The 17,480-nt window shown below is 40.1% G+C and overlaps 1 protein-coding gene and 2 non-coding genes across 10 annotated transcripts in view; all 3 read right to left on the bottom strand.

The window, feature by feature from the left end:
* Positions 1-1,204: 1,204 nt before the first annotated feature.
* Positions 1,205-17,480, bottom strand: part of atg16l1.S (autophagy related 16 like 1 S homeolog) — a 28,209-nt gene continuing 11,933 nt past the window's right edge. For 4 of the 8 annotated variants that reach the window (XM_018264192.2, XM_018264194.2, XM_041563853.1 and 1 more), the window contains 11 exons: positions 16,352-16,396; positions 14,944-15,046; positions 14,303-14,408; positions 12,842-12,912; positions 12,664-12,735; positions 12,108-12,228; positions 11,403-11,508; positions 10,394-10,543; positions 9,362-9,409; positions 5,241-5,342; positions 1,205-4,009 (listed from right to left, as the gene is read on the bottom strand). In XM_018264192.2, the coding sequence (XP_018119681.1) occupies positions 3,916-4,009; positions 5,241-5,342; positions 9,362-9,409; positions 10,394-10,543; positions 11,403-11,508; positions 12,108-12,228; positions 12,664-12,735; positions 12,842-12,912; positions 14,303-14,408; positions 14,944-15,046; positions 16,352-16,396 (1,018 nt within the window). In that variant the 3' untranslated portion in view covers positions 1,205-3,915. 8 annotated transcript variants of the gene reach the window in all.
* Positions 12,332-12,612, bottom strand: LOC121394383. Its single transcript, XR_005961704.1, has one exon.
* On the bottom strand, positions 14,558-14,828 carry LOC121394381. Its single transcript, XR_005961703.1, has one exon.

The following is a 17,480-nucleotide window of genomic DNA, read 5'->3' as shown; positions in this document are numbered from 1 at the left end:
ACATGTGACAAGACACACACAGAGTGATACCAGAAAACCCACTTGCATTTTACACTGGGTACTTACAGTCTCCCAAGAGCAATTCCTCAAAACTGGCTTCTTTTAGTTTTAAACGCCTGAAGGTTTTTTTTAACACAGCTAAATAATTAATTCATGCAACATTTAGATCACATGCAACACTCGCTAAGCAGCTCCCGCACTCGCTGTGCAGTCACAACTTGTTGAGGTATCAAACCAAAGAACACTAAGCCTGGTCAGAATTTACCTGACTTACTCCTCCCCTTAATTTTTTTTTTAAAAACCATTGTTAACTTTTACAAATGTGTCCCTATATAGTTTCTAAGTGTATCCACCAGCTTACCCCACACTCAGAGAAAAGAAAAAGTGGCTTACCTCAGTGAGATGAAACTCAGACACAACGGTCAGTGATTTGCACTTACTCCCTCCTTGCACCCAACATGCACAGCAATCACCAATGCCTTGAAGATTTTAACTGTGCTAAACACTTAATTCACATGAAACACACGCTGTGGATTCACAAACTTATTGAGGATTCAAACCCATTTCTTTTTTTCAACAATGGCACGTTGCAGGGGTTTCTTGCCGATAGATTGGCTTCACATAGGCCTCTTCTAATTGTAACAGTATCACAGGTAACTTTACACCTATTATCTGGAGCTGATCATTGGCCATATTGGCTATTCTTCTATCTATTTGAATGGAAACAAATACGTTCTATTATATTTGCAGAGGTCTCAAAGACAGTAAATATACATTCCACCTCAAATTCCACTGGCTGAAATAAAAGAGCAGAGCTGTGAAGTAGAGACTTCCTTCAAAGCCTCCGTATATGGTACCTCCGACTCCTCTGTTTTAATATACAGGTACGGGTTCCATTATCAGGAAAGCTCCAAATTACAGAAAGGCTAGATGAAGATAGTGTTTGATTTTGGGAACAAATCACAGGATAGGAAGCAGCCGCACTACCTTATTCTCCATCCAATCCTCTATTTGCACTGATTTGTACTTTGTTTTCATTACAATTTAAATGTATTTATTATTATTATTATTATTAACTCCAGGTACCAAAAGTTGCTTCCAATGCCACAGCTCTGATGAATTGGAATACCTCCGCTTAGTTTCAGAACTACACATCGTATACATTTACAGATTTTACATTAAAAAACAACCCTTAACACTCGAGCCGAGAGAAAACAGCAAGTTTATTTTACAAAGTGGCCTGTGCAAACCAGCAGCTATGAACAAATAATAAAAACCCAACAGGAATGGCGCAGAGACACCTCTCATAACAGCAGCTTTCCTAGGGGGATACAATCTCTCATTGTCTGAACTCAAACCCACAGGGAACAAGCAGTGCATAACAGGGAAGCCAATAAAGCTTGTGTGTGGGAATTAAAATCTGCTCTGCCTTCTGTAAGAAACATGGCCTATAAGGCAAGTTGGTCTAAAATGTAGGTACGTTTTTAATTATAGAATAATTAGTTTTACTATTTACAAAATCATTATAATAAATAAAGGAAAACCCATTCATGGGTATGTGTGGTGGCACTGCAATAGCAGAGGGGGTTGTGCAACATAAATACAGAAGAGTTTTATTTTTTTACATAAACTTGCAATAAAACAAAGTAGCAAATTCTGGGTTATGTTTTTACTCATATTTAAAAAATATAAGCAAAACGGTTGCAGCTGCGGTGGCAAGAACAAGCACCGGACACTATTCGTAGAAACAAAACTCTGGACTCTTTAGTAATGATACCATGGGCCATTCAATGAAAGCTGAACTGATGATCCTTTACAGCAGGGGTTTAAAGGAGAAGGAAAGGCTTGGTGCACTTAGGGGTGCAAAATGTTAGGCACCCCCAAGTGATTGTATTGACTTACCTGAAACCCTGGGCTGTAGCTCCTATCAGCAGAAATCTGCACCGGCCCAGGGTTATACCACTGAGCACCATGAAGCGATCCTCTTCCGGCTTCTTCTGTCTTCAAATTTTCCGGGGCAGACGGGCGAAATAGCCAACTTTTTAGTTAAAGTTCGACTTTTCGTTCTACCGCACACGCGCAAAGAAGGAGGAAGACGGTAGAAGATTGTTCCATGGTACTCACTGAAATAACCCGGGGCAGTTTCAGGTGAGTCAATACAACCACTTGGGGGTGCCTAACATTTGCCCCGAGCCTTTCCTTCTCCTTTAAAATGTGAAGAGTTGGAGAGCAAAACAAGCACAAAGTTCCTGGGAATGGCAAACATTGGCTATGATTGGATATCTGGTAGCCCTATATGAACTGGCAGCCTACAGGAGGCTCTGTTTGGCCGTAAACCTGATTTTATGAAACCAAAACTTGCTTCCAAGCCGGGAATTCAAATTAAGCACCTGCCACTGGGAGCAACATCCAAGGATTCAGAGTGTAACATTGTTCATGAGCCACTGGTTGGGAGATCACTGCTTTACAGCAAAGCCTGCTTCAAAAAGCAATGCCATGAAAGCACTTCAAAGCTGCGTAGAATTTCACTCACCAATTTCTCATACAGTCGGACTGTCAGTAAATGATCAAGATAGGCTTACCAGTGACCTGATTTGATACATGTATTGGATCACTGACCATTCTACTATGGCAGGACTCTGTACTACCCGTCAAGAGAAATGATCAAATTATTAGGAACCCAATACATTTCATATTGCACTAAGTAGTTTAACACAATATAAATATATCTCCATATCTATCTCAAGATGTGTGCATGACAACATCTTCTAGCAAGAATTTAAACAAAAAAAACAACCCAATAGCCAACCAGCAGGGAGATTCAAGGCATTTCTACCCCACCCCCCATGCTCTAAACAGAGGGAAACCGCCCAAAACTTCAGCTTCACCGTATGTTATTCTGAACATGTAAACATTGTATCAAGTAGATGCCTTGTTGCTTTACTACAGTGTGTTTGCTTGCAATAAACAAACCATTCCTGGGCATTTCTTGCCATACAAGGTGCGGTTAGCTGGATCTGTTAAAACAAGCCCGTCTGTCTTAAAATCCCAGAATCTGGATTTCTTATGTGATTAAAACCCCAAGCCAACCTAATTAAGGTTGGAGTGATATGCAAGAAGAATAACTGAAAAGAAGATTGTATGTTTTTAGGTCTTTGGTCCTAGCCAAGAAGTCAACTAAAGCAATAAGTCATGTTTGTGGGAAGCCTGTACCCAGAGCAGTACTTTTTTTTTTTTTGCTTAAATAATTTTTCCCAATACAGCAGTGGTGGGGTTGGAATTTATGCTCCCTATTTGTGGCCGATATATATGCGTTGGGTGCTTGGCAGCAATGTATTCACTTTGAACAGCGGGTTATTTTCAGGGGTTCTCTCTCCTTTCATGTTTAGGTTTTCAACTATTATTGCTTAAAGCATTAACCAAAAATGAAAGACAAAATGATGCTGCTGGATAAATAAGAAAAATAAAGAATTTCTCTGGTTATAGTTTCCACCACAATGATCCGGATGAGCTCTTCTTCGGTGAAGTAGAAGACAATGTCGGCAGTGGGGATGACAGGACAGATGCACTTGTATCAATTGGTTTTTAGCGGTAAACAGAGGACGTTACACAAGATACGGCAGAGTTTTCCATTTATAGCGGTTTAAAAAGTCACGTGGAAGTCTTTGAAGCAAAAGGTCAGATAGACACTTGTGTCCTTATGTATTTTTTACCAATTTAAATGAATTACAGATCTGAATGACTCCTGTTAAAGGAGTGAAGAGAACACAAGCTACATCTTCAGGCATGCTTCCTGCCAAACATCAATGACTTCACAGAAAGAGCTTGGTGTCGGCACTCGGAGCCATCACAAACAAAAGCAGCATATGGCCACATCTTCACTGTGCCACAGACCTAGTTAAAACCCATATTCAATTAAAAGTCCGACCACAACACGCCGCGGCTTCCTTTGTCAACGCTGACCACATGTGTCCCCGAAGATGACCAAGCCACAGCATTGATAGAGGAACTATAGAAAAACAAAGTTTAGATTTTTAACATGTACCAACATATTCCATAGGCCTTTACCAAAAATGGTTATATAAATACTCAAAATTAAAAAAAAAAAAAGAAAAAAAAAAGAAAAAGGGCCCTGCCAAAAGAACATCCATTTATTCAATATATAAATAGATACAACCATGTAAGCTAAAACAATAAGTACCTCTGAAAGGCAATAATTAAAATCATTCTGTTTAACTTGCCAGTGGACACAATGACTGAGGGGTTCTAAAAACTACTAAGTAGGACTAAGACTTTGTTCTTTGCTTAATTTGAAGGGCAAACTTCACTAAAAATGTTAGCCTTCACAGTTGCAGATTGACAAAGTCCACAGTTGGAAGAAACAGAACTACTTCAAGGATGCATTACCCAGACTAATGTGATGGTCTGCACCAGATATCTATTTCCCATGCAGTTTAGACTTAACATGTGTCCTAGAGGCAGGACATACACTATTGTGTGTGGTGTGTGTGTATTGGAAGGGTTTGGCAGTACAATTGTTCCACAAATCCAGAGTGAACGGCTGTGGTGGTTTAATGGAATTTTTTTTACAACAGGTGACAAAGAGCAGCAGGTGATGTCCCCAATTAGCAAGAGAAATAACTTTGGATTCTGGCTCTCAGATCAATCCCTGGAATTTACAGCATGTTTGGAAAAATAGGCAAATTAATGTTCTGATTGATCAGTCAAGCTTGATAAAAGGCCACAAGGCCTGAAACGTTGCTGTGATGCCCACAAAAGCATTAATAAAGGCTTTTTAACCACAAGAAAAGTTGTTGGTGCTGTTCAAAAGGTTTCTGCTACTGATTGATCAGTCTAGACAGATATGACTGCTGGATAGCAGAGAACTTTTCTGCCTCTAGAAATTTTTATGTTAAGAGGCATTATATTTATTTTTTAACCCTGAAGTCACCTTGAGTGACAGAACGCGTTGGTATAGGGGCAGCACCCCATAAATTGATGGTCCCTGCTGGGACCACAGAATGCAACTTTAATTGGAACTTGGGCTTTTTTCTACAAAGACTATTTCCTTTAAAGACGGTTATAAAGCGCCCCCTACCAGTATATTCAATCTAGGCATATGTTTCACATAAGTGTTTATGAGTTGAATGGTTTGTGCCCTCTGTGCCCTCTGCATCAGTTAGTAGTTTTACAGTATTCATTCCCAGCTACATTGTGGCATGATCGTGCTACAGTCTTACCTATGGTGCTTGCTAAACATCCTCTCCACATTTCCTGTGACGACGTTCCAGAAGTAAAGTGTTCCTTCTGCCGAACCAGCCGACACATAACTGCCATCAGGGCTAAATAACCAAAGAGGGATGTTAAGAACAGAAGAAGTACCTCCATAAACAGCACTCAGAATCTCAGTGAATAAATCTATATAAAGTCTATGTAAATTACAACTCTCAGCATTCACTTCAAATCTTAAAGTGGACCTGTCATCCAGACACAAAAAGCTGTATAATAAAAGTCCTTTTCAAATTAAACATGAAATCCAATTTCTATTTTTTATTAAAGCATGCATAGCTGTTGTAAGCTCATTTAAAAAACTCAACTGTCAATCAAATATTGTCTGTCCCTCCTCTATGCCAGTGGCATAGAGGCGGGGCAGACAATTACTTTCAATTCAGCACTTCTTAGATGTCACTGCTCCCCACACATTCCCCCAGTTCTCTTTACCATATAATTATGTAGCCAGTACATGGGGATGGACATCAGGTCCCCCATTCTGGTGCACAAACAAGATTCTGAGATGATACAAGGCTTGCCTTAATAACAGTGTCCACAAAATGGCTGCTGCCTGCTTGCTATAATTATGAATTCCCAGACTGAAGGAAACAATATTCAAATAATTTATATAGTGTAATTAAAGTTAATTTTGCTTGACTAATCTGATAAAATAAGATTTTGAATATTTTTTTTGGGTGACGGGTCCCCAGAATTATCTAGGGATGCACCGAATCCACTATTTTGGATTCGGCCGAACCTCTGAATACCTCTTGAAAGATTCGGCCGAACCAAATCCACATATGCAAATTAGGGATAGGAAGGGCAAAACATTTACTTCCTTGCTTTGTGACAAAAAGGTCACACAATTTCCCTCCCCAATTTACATAGGATAATTTGTATTCCGTTCGGCCTGGGCAGAAGGATTCGGTCGAATAAGAATTCTGCTGAATTATCACAAATGTGTTATCTTTAAGCTTTGTGTGAAACTGCAGTTACAGTAAATACAAAAGATATTGCCAGTCAAATATATCAGACATCCAGCAAGATGAATTAAAGCACGGTATGACCGCGTTTGTGAGTCTACCGTATTTTATGAGGGTTGTGGTTCTTGGTCTTTTGGATATTTATATTATAAAATCTGGAGAATTTTGGAACTGTATTCTGAACATATCAATTATTTATCTATTCATATACGATGCACCCTCTCCCTTTACTCTATTTACTGGTGTTTATATGCAGGTTTCTGAATTTTCCTGCATGTCTGTATCCTAGATGTCTTGATGCTTAGTGCAGTGATTTTTAATGTTGAGTTTGGAGAACTACAGTGGTGTGAAAAACTATTTGCCCCCTTCCCGATTTCTTATTCTTTTGCATGTTTGTCACACTTAAATGTTTCTGCTCATCAAAAACCGTTAACTATTAGTCAAAGATAACATAATTGAACACAAAATGCAGTTTTTAAATGAAGGTTTACGTTAAGGGAGAAAAAAAACTCCAAATCTACATGGGCCTGTGGGAAAAAGTGATTGCCCCCCTTGTTAAAAAATAACTTAACTGCGGTTTATCACACCTGAGTTCAATTTCAAAGGTTATAAAGCCATTTCTAAAGCTTTGGGACTCCAGCGAACCACAGTGAGAGCCATTATCCACAAATGGCAAAAACATGGAACAGTGGTGAACGATCCCAGGAGTGGCCGGCCGACCAAAATTACCCCAAGAGCGCAGAGACAACTCATCCGAGAGGCCACAAAAGACCCCAGGACAACATCTAAAGAACTGCAGGCCTCACTTGCCTCAATTAAGGTCAGTGTTCACCAGGGCCGCCATCAGGGGGGGACAGGGGGGACAAGCGTACCGGGCCCGGGCATGAAGGGGGGCCCGGCAGCGCTGCATTTTTTGAAGATCCGGGCCCCCCTTACGAGCGCCCGAGCCGTACGTCTTGCGTGCCGAATGCGGAAGTGCCGAAAAGCCGAAGCGCCGAAAAGACCCGAAGTCACGGAAAAAGCCGAAGTCACGAAGCGCCGAAAAGACCTGAAGTCACGAAAACAGCCGAAGCCCTGAAGCAGCGCAAAGACCCGAAGTCACGAAAGGAGGCGAAGTTGAAGTACTGAAGCCATGAGTTCAATCCTACTGAACACCAGTGTGTTTTTTTTTAATCCCCTGGCCACCAATGTATTATTTTAATATTCTATAGGCCCCTGCCACCAATCTTTTTTTTTTTTTAAAACTTTTTTTTGGGGGCCCCAATTTTTTTTTTTAACTCGTAAGGGGCCCCTTGCCACCATTGTTTTTTTTGTTTTGTTTTTTTTTTTTAAAAAAAAAATTAGTTTTCTTTTTGGTGGCCCCAAATTTTTTTGACTTGTAAGGGGGCCCCTGCCACCAGTTTTTTTCAAATTTTTTTTTGGGGCCCCAATTTGTTTTTAACTTATAAGGGGGCCCCTGCCACCAATGTTTTTTTAAAAAAAAAAAAAAAATTAAATTTTTTTGGGGCCCCAATTTTTTATAAGGGGGCCCGGACCATCAATAGCTTTTTACAACTTGTGTGGGGGGGGGGGGGTTACTTTTTTAGCGCTGATGTCTGTGTGGTCTTTTAACTGCGATGTGGAGTGGGCGGGATATGGGGTGGAGCTTGGTCGTCAGTGTGGGCGGGGCCCAGGGGGCCCCAAAAATTTTGTTGTACGGGGCCCCGTGATTTCTAATGGCGGCCCTGGTGTTCACAACTCCACCATAAGAAAGAGACTGGGCAAAAACGGCCTGCATGGCAGATTTCCAAGGCGCAAACCACTTTTAAGCAAAAAGAACATTAAGGCTCGTCTCAATTTTGCTAAAAAAACATCTCAATGATTGCCAAGACTTTTGGGAAAATACCTTGTGGACTGACGAGACAAAAGTTGAACTTTTTGGAAGGTGCGCGTCCCGTTACATCTGGCGTAAAAGTAACACGGCATTTTAGAAAAAGAACATCATACCAACAGTAAAATATGGTGGTGGTAGTGTGATGGTCTGGGGTTGTTTTGCTGCTTCAGGACCTGGAAGACTTGCTGTGATAGATGGAACCATGAATTCTACTGTCTACCAAAAAATCCTGAAGGAGAATGTCCGGCCATCTGTTCGTCAACTCAAGCTGAAGCGATCTTGGGTGCTGCAGCAGGGCAATGACCCAAAACACACCAGCAAATCCACCTCTGAATGGCTGAAAAAAAACAAAATGAAGACTAGTGGCCTAGTCAAAGTCCTGACCTGAATCCTATTGAGATGTTGTGGCATGACCTTAAAAAGGCGGTTCATGCTAGAAAACCTTCAAATAAAGCTGAATTACAACAATTCTGCAAAGATGAGTGGGCCAAAATTCCTCCAGAGCGCTGTAAAAGACTCGTTGCAAGTTATCGCAAACGCTTGATTGCAGTTATTGCTGCTAAGGGTGGCCCAAACAGTTATTAGGTTCAGGGGGCAATTACTTTTTCACACAGGTTTGGATTTCTTTTCTCCCTAAATAATAAAAACCCTCATTTAAAAACTGCATTTTGTGTTTACTTGTGTTATCTTTGACTCATAGTTAAATGTGTTTGATGATCAGAAACATTTTGTGTGACAAACATGCAAAAGAATAAGGAATCAGGAAGGGGGCAAATAGTTTTTCACACCACTGTAAGGGTTATTGCAGCAGAGGGCACACTGGCTTCTGAGCCGTGCTCTCCCCTGCCTGCTTTATGTGTGTGTCCATATAATGCTCTTAATGGAATAATAAATAAATGTGGATTTTATTATACACACTAGCTGTATCCTGCAATTTGGTGAGCTCTAGGTGCGCATCTAATGGACGTATGTATTGTACCACGTGACCAGAGTGGTTTGGGCTCTACCAGTAGTTGATTATGCGCTCCTTGGTCTCCGGGCAATGGTCTTTCTTTCAGCGTGTTCCGTTCTTTGACAGCGTTTTGTGAGAATGACTATGTGTACTTGAATAAACGTGTGAGGGCAAGACAAGAGTTCATGTGTAACTATTTTTTTCTTTTAACACTACTGTAGTCACGGTAAGTTTCCTTTGTGTCTGTGTTAAGCATGTAGGTTTGTGCATGTGTAAACTTACCTAAATATAACCCGAGTCCAGTCTGATCCACACTTAAAGCCTGGGGCACTGAAAAAGGTAACATATCATAAGACTTTCCTTCACACAGAAGCGATAAAAAAAAAAAAAAATCATACATTTTTAGAACACTGGCAAAGAAGGCATTTAGATCTTTAAAAAAGCCCTTTTGTGAAGAACTACAGTGATCACTAAAACCCCTTTTAGGGTAAGGGCACACGTGCAAATTCGATGAGATTAGTTACCTCGACGACAAATCGCCTCTTCTTCGGGGCAAAAATCTCTCCGAACTGCCTTCCCGTTGACTATAATGAAAAAATCGCCAGTGGGATGGCACACGCGGCGATTCGTTTTCTGAAGTCGCCTCACGAGGAAACTTCAGGCGACTTTGGGAAAACGAAGCGCCACGAGTGCCATCCTGCTGGCGATTTTTCATTATAGCCGGTGGGAAGGCAGTTCTGGGAGATTGTCGGCCCAAAGAAGAGAAGATTTGTCGCCGGGGCGACTCATATCCCCTGAATCTGCCTGTGTGCCCTTCCCCTAAACCAATTAAATACAAATAATAGATAACTATATTAGAAGTAAATTACAAAAGCAGTGTTTTTCCTGCACATCCCTTTGTAGAAAGCACACTCCCATACGTATAATGCATTACAATGACTACTTCTGTACATTTCCCACTGGTGTGCAGCCAATGGGCAAGACAAGAAAAAGGATCAAAACCAAAGTCTTTACCACATTATTGCAAAAACTATTAACAAAACTAGGGATTGTAAGGAAATGAAATATAGATGTATCCCTTAAATAAAGACTAATGCACCAAATGTCTGGCACTAACATCTGTTGTACTAATAACTTTCCTGTACAACTGGACTTTTGCAAACTTCCCAATGTTACACTTCAATGCAACCAGTAATGCATTAGTATGCACATGTAACCAGTGTCCGTAAAAGCAACACCACTAAGGAGAAAAAAAGTGTTTTGCAGAAAAGAAGTTAATATAATTGTTCTTTTCACCCACTCATTGTGCAATACCTGAAGGTTTGCAGCACAGCATTGGCACGCAGGTCAGTGATTTTGATAAGGTCATCCCGAGAACAGCTAAGCAGCTGGGTCCTTTCAGGATTTAGATCTAGAGCTGTGATTCTACCCTGCAGCTCCAGTTCCCGCACGATACATTCTGTTCTGGAAACCAAAACACAATGACAGGTAAGTATAAAGCTTGTCATTTTTTCAAAACGCATCAGTTAATAGTGCTGCTCCAGCTGAATTCTGCACTGAAATCCATTTCTCAAAAGAGCAAACTGATTTTTTATATTTAATTTTGAAATCTTACATGGGGCTAGACATATTGTCAGTTTCCCAGCTGCCCCCAGTCATCTGACTTGTGCTCTGATAAACTTCAGTCACTCTTTACTGTAAGTTGGAGTGATATCACCCCTCCCCCAGCAGCCTAAAAACAGAACAATGGGAAGGTAACCAGATAGCAGCTCCCTAACACAAGATAACAGCTGCCTGGTATATCTAAGAACAGCACTCAATAGTAAAATCCAGGTCCCACTGAGACACATTCAGTTACATTGAGTAGAAGAAACAACAGCCTGCCAGAAAGCAGTTCCATCCTAAAGTGCTGGCTCTTTCTAAAAGCACATGACCAGGCAAAAATGACCTGAGATATTATATATTACAACTAAAAGAAAATACACTTGCTGGTTCAGGAATGACATTTTATATTGTAGAGTGAATTATTTGCAGTGTGAATAAGAAATAAAAACTAAATCGTAAAAATCATGACAGAATCCCTTTAAGATGGCCATACATTTAAAAGATTCACTTGTGGCAAAGCCATTGATCAAGCCAAACGACTGAATCACAACAGAAGAAAATTGAAACAGTCGGGCAAGGACTGCATTAATGGGCCAATGCGGTTAAACAAACAAAGAAAACATATCGAACAGCCAATACGAGAGGTAAAGAGGACCTTGTCTTGAGAGTTGATTAAAAAAAACAAAAAAACGCAACATAAAATGTCAAGAGATCTTACCTTATATCCCATAACCGAATCTTTTTATCAAAGTGACCACTCATGACACACTGCTCTGTGCAAACAATGTCATTACAGCTAGAACCAGCAAACACTGTCTTAATGCCTAGGACAAGGAAAAGTAAAAAAAAAAAAAAAAAAAGAAAACAACTTTAATAACATTTAAAATAATCTGGCTTTATAACATATTTATTGAAGTCACTTTGCTCCATCATGAAGTTGTTTCTGTAGATCTTTACTCTTTAGGTCACACTATTGGTCACTTCTTTGGAGGGCTGTGTAATTGCAAGCTAGAATCAATAGGGAGCCATATAAACACTATAGGGCAATACCAGTGTGCCAGATAAGAAAGGTGAACTCACTCCTAATTCCACTTAAACCATTACTGAAGGTCAAAAAAAAAAAAAAAAAGGTTTAGAGGTTTATTAAAATGATTTCAAAGGAAGAATCTCATATACATGGCAGCAGGCCCGGACTGGCAATCTGTGAGTTCTGGCAATGCCAGAGGGGCCGCTATAAGGTGCCATAGAAAGTCAGTAATTAGTGGGCTGGTGGGGGCTGTTTGGGCCTCTATGTACCTAAAACGCTAGAGCCTATTTTAATTCTCAGTCCAGATCTGCATGGCAGATTAAAGGAACCATTCTATTTCCCTAATCCAAGTGCCGAAACCTTTAAAGCCAAAATAAAAGGGCGTGCTTTTCTTACAAACTTTGCTGCGCAGGTCCCACAGCTTCAATGTCCGGTCATGACTTCCAGAGACGATGCGGGCATTGTCCAGCAAGAACTTGGCAGATAGAACTTTCCCACTATGTCCAGTTAATGTGTGCTGCATGGAGAAGAAATGAACAGTAAGAAAGGGACCCTAATCTATGCTTACTGGGAACATTATAAATGTCTATTTTTACAAATTGTTAATGAGAGCAGAGAGAAGTCTCAGATTGAAAACTAGAGATCATGCAAAGCGTATTGCTTCAAACCTTACACCTTAAGTCTCCTTTATAATGGATATGTTGGATGCCCAATGCTACCACAGCTATGAATTCTTACAGAGCTTTGGTATTATGGATTATCCCTAAATTGCAGCAGACCTGTTGCCCATCACTGCACAGCTAGAGCAGGATGGAAAAAGAAAAAAAGGGACTGCCGGGAGATGATTTGGTGTGTTAGGGAAGCGCAATGCAATCAGACCTTTTACTAGTCATCACTGACTTCTTGAAATAATGGGGTGGGGGGAAATAAAAAAAACTCCACAATAGCTTACCCGAAGCCTGTAATCATCCACTGTCCAGATTCTGCTTGCAAAGTCATTTGAAGCAGCCAAAAGGTAGGAACCCTATGAAAAACACAATTATTACATTACAAACTTAAATGCAGACAAATCAGCATACAAGCTCAGTTTTCCTGTAATGTAGAAAAAAAAAAAAAGTGGGATTACTTACAGCACTGTCAAACTCTATGCTGGTGATTCCTGCATTGCTGCCTGTTAATGAACCCTTTGCTTCACATTTATCTGTAGAAAAAGAAAATTGTTAAATGGGGATTTTCACTTTTGGCGAGCTTTGAACAGAACCCTCTATTTCTAAATTAACTATATAGCACTATCTATGCCAATGGGGGGGGGGGAGGGGGAGAGAGAGAGAGAGAGAGAGAGAGAGAGAGAGAGAGAGAGAGAGAGAGAGAGAGAGAGAGAGGAGAGAGAGAGAGAGAGAGAGAGAGAGAGAGAGAGAGAGAGAGAGAGAGAGAGAGAGAGAGAGAGAGAGAGAGAGAGAGAGAGAGAGAGAGAGAGAGAGACACAAAAAGAGTGAACAAAAGAGCGAGAGCAAACAAAAGAGATGGAGCAAGAGAGAATGAGACCGTAAATGCATGAGCGAGAGAGCGAACTAATGAATGAGAGCACGAAAATTAACTATATAGCACTATCTATGCCAATGCAGTGAGTGAGTGAGTGACAGAGAGACAGAGAGAGAGAGACAAAAAGAGTGAACAAAAGAGCGAGAGCAAACAAAAGAGATGGAGCAAGAGAGAATGAAAGAATGTGACCGTAAATGCATGAGCGAGAGAGCGAACTAATGAATGAGAGCACGAAAACGAATGAATGAGCGCGAGAGTGAAAAAGAAAGAACTAAAGGGAAAGCATATGCAGAAGAATTTGAAGTGTTCACTGCACAGACCCTGCAGCAAGACAACAGGGAAAAGTGGTGAGGTCTTTAAAATGAGGTCTCCGGACATGAAGGCTTGTGACCCTGCATAGAGTATTGCCGAGCTCCTACATCTCTCAGTTCTATACATGATCTCTTAAAGGGGTTGATCACATTCCAAACACTTTTTTCAGTTCAGTTGTTTTCAGATTGTTCCTAAGAAATACTTTTTTTTTAATTATTTTCCATTATTTATTTTTTTACTGTTTTTCCAAAATTTAAATGTCTGTCTCTGTTGTTTCAGTCTGGCAGCTCAGTAATTCAGGCGCAGACTCTAAACGGTTACAATTTCGCAACATTTAGTTCCTACATTTCTCAGCAGCATCTGTGGAATATTAGCAACTATTGTATCAATTCAAACAGCTGCCTGTAATGAAACTCGGGGATTCTGCTCAGCAGGGAAAAAGATAACAAATGTATCAACTAAAATGTATCAATTTAGAACAGTTAACAGGGTTAGCGACCCCCCCCCCCCCATTCCCAGAGCTGCTTTAGAAGGTGAAGAATTACACTTTACACTTTGATATTAGAAAAAAACAGTCACACATTGAAAATAGAAAGTAATTGGATAAGGTTATTTCTGGTGATCTATCTGAAAACAATAGTTGTCTGAAGGTGAACAACCCCTAAATGGAATTGAAGACAAGAGAAATGGGTGTGCTCTAACAATCTAAAGGAAGGGATTTTCATGACAAGTCTTACTTCCAATCACATCCCAGAGTTTCACCTTCCGGTCCATTCCACCTGTTGCCAGTAAACGGGAGCCTGGGCTGAATCGCACAGCATTAACTTCTCCATCATGGGCATCCTTTTAAAAAAAGAAAAAAAATAGAACCATTTAGACAAATGGCTGATGTGGGGAAGTGTGTGATTTGTTCTGAAAATCGAAATGCTTCCCTGTAGAAACATAGGACTCACTAATATCGGGATTACTTTTGATTTTTCAGAAAAGGACGAGGTCTCAGTTTATAATGTGTTATCATGCACTGCACAGAATTCTACCCCCATCCTTGCTCTCCTTTATTACATAACCATGTACAATACTTGTTACTGCACTTTCCCTATTCTTTTGGAAATGCAGGATTCAGTATCAAAACCTGTCAGCAGCATAAGTAGCCAATCAAAGCACAGCTGGAGCCCGATGGGAAAACAGAGAGGCTGCTGGGAGAGAAACTGGATATGGGAGAACTTTTCAGGCAGTCAGACCTTTTACTATTCATCACTGACCTCAGATATTAAGATTTACAGTATTTATAAGGAAGTGACAACGTGTATTAGAATATGGTTGTACCATTATGCATGAAACAGATCACAGTGCAAACAAAACTGCAGCGGATACTTACAAAGGAATAAACTGCCGCAGAAGGAACCCTGACTTCTTGGTTTCCAGCTCCCTGAGAATCTGCATAGTCCTGTGAGGCAGGGAAAGAATTTACAGACCGTCTCCTAAAGAAAAAAAATAGACAAAAACTTAACACTAAAAGGGCACAGTAAACCAATAAATCTCCTAAACAAAAACGTACACAAGTGGCCTGCCGAGTGTCAAACTGAGGACTAAAGTATCAGTACATTTCCTAAATTGAGTAAAATATCAGAATAGCATGGCATTCTGATTCAAATACGTTATAAAAATGCATCGATTAAAGGGATTCGGTCATGTTTTTTTTATGATGTGGTTTTTATTTCTAAATTACACTGCAAATAATTCACTCTAAAATATAAAATTTCATTCCTGAACCAGCAAGGGTATTTTGTTTTAGCTGTAATATTGGTGTGTAGGTGCATCTCAGGTCATTTTGACTGGGCATGTGCTTTCAGAAAGAGCCAGAATGTTAGGATGGAACTGCTTTCTGGCAGGAAGTTGTCTCTCCTACTCAATGTAACGCAGTGGGACCTGAATTTTACTATTGAGTGCTGTTCTTAGATCTACCAGGCAGCTGTTATCTTGTGTTAGGGAGCAAATATCTGGTTACCTTCCCATTGTTCTGTTAAAGGACCAGTAACGGCAAAAATGTTTAAAAAATTAGTCAGTATGCTACGCAAAAAAAAGACACCAACACATATTAAACTTTAAAATCACCAAGTCTTTATTAAGAAATAACTTGCCGAAACTCCGCTTGCGATCCTCTTCAGAAAAGGCAACCGGCAATCCATTGTGCGGCACTCCATTTCTCCTCTCTGTCTTCCTTATAGGCAATAGCCTGGAAGGACAAAGAGCGCCACACGATGGATCATCGCCCTGTCGCCATTTCTGAAGAGTAGCGCAAGCAGAGTTTCGTTAAGTTATTTTTAAAGACTTTGAGATTTTAAAGTTTAATATATGTTGGAGTCTTTTTTTGTTTGTAGCATACTAATGAATTTTTTTTTTTTTTTTTTTTAGAAATTTTTTGCTGCTACTGGTCCTTTAAGCTACTGGGGGGAAAAGGGAGGAGTGATATCACTCCAACTTGCAGTACAGCAGTAAATAGTGACTGAAGTTTATCAGAGCACAAGTCACACGTCTGGGGGCAGCTGGGAAACCGACATGTCTAGCCCCATGTCAGATTTAAAAAAAAAAAAAAAAAAAATGGTTTGCTCCTTTGAGAAACTTATTTAAGTGCAAAATCCTGCTGGAGCAGCACTATTAACTGATGTGTTAGACAGAGTATCCCTTTAAGAGAAAAAACCCTTGGTTTCAGTGCATTAAATCTGTAATGGAATATCATTATTACAGCCCTAGACTGTACAAAGCATAAATAGAAGAAACATCACCTGGAATTGTCAGAACGATGACTCAAGGAGGGAGACTCAGACAAGCTGTAAGGAGAGCTCAGAGATCAGCAGGCACAGAGAAGGGATAAACAAGAAGGAGGTAGAAACAGAAGATGGGAATAAAAGATTGACCCCTGGGGCACAAAACCGATATTTGGTTGCCCAATGCTCAATCACAGGGGTTAGAAAAACACATACAGGATTAGTAAACATTATATACACATGGCAAAGAGTAGCTGTAGTCACTGGAGGGGGACATCTCATAACCAAGTGCTGGAATGTCTGTGTACCTAGCTTGACAAAATGGTTCTGCTGAACGGGATATGCTGCATTTAACTGGCCACTGTCTGGTTAGCCTAAGCCTGTGATGTTAAACTCACTGCTTTCCACCAACTCAACGGCCACAAATAACTTGTGTGCTATAGCCGGGAAGTCTCTGTGGGAAAGATTGGGAAGGGTAGATTTAGGGGCAGATATATCAAGGAATTTTCTAATTTTTTTTTTATGTCAAAACTGTCAAATTTAAATAGGGAGTTATTCCAATTTGATTGAGTTTTTTAAAAAAAAATTTTGAATTAATTTTTCAGGATTTATCATACTCTGGCCCTTTAAGAATTCAAATTCGACTATTCGCCACCTAAAATAAATTTCTATTGGTCAAATTTATGGGATATTAGGGGAGTTGTTAAAAAAAACACATGAATTCGAAATTCGACCTTTGATAAATGTGCCTCGAAATGTAAAATGCTAGCAGAAGAGAAGGAAAAAAAAAAAAAAAAAACCACACACAATCGGTCACACACCAAGTCACATTCAAAATACAAGTACATATATTGCTGCTGCTATCCTGCGCAATCAAAACACAAGCCAGCATTCATGGTAGAAAAGCTATCGGTCAAGATAATTTGCTTAAAATACAAGCACTGAAAATCAGTTCTGTTGTTGTGAATATAGCCACATGAAATATCAAATAACCAACAGAGACTTCAGGGACTGAATTGGGCCTGGTGGCATGTATACAAGAGATTAAAGATGCCTAAAGCTGGCCATGCACTGGCTCACAAAAGCTGCAGATTCAGTTTCTCCAGACCAAAATGGAAGTTTATAGTAAAAGTGTATGGGACCTGCT

The sequence above is a fragment of the Xenopus laevis genome, chromosome 5S (assembly GCF_017654675.1).
Source record: "Xenopus laevis strain J_2021 chromosome 5S, Xenopus_laevis_v10.1, whole genome shotgun sequence".
NCBI lineage: Eukaryota > Metazoa > Chordata > Amphibia > Anura > Pipidae > Xenopus > Xenopus laevis.
This window is presented reverse-complemented; position numbering and strand designations above follow the sequence as displayed.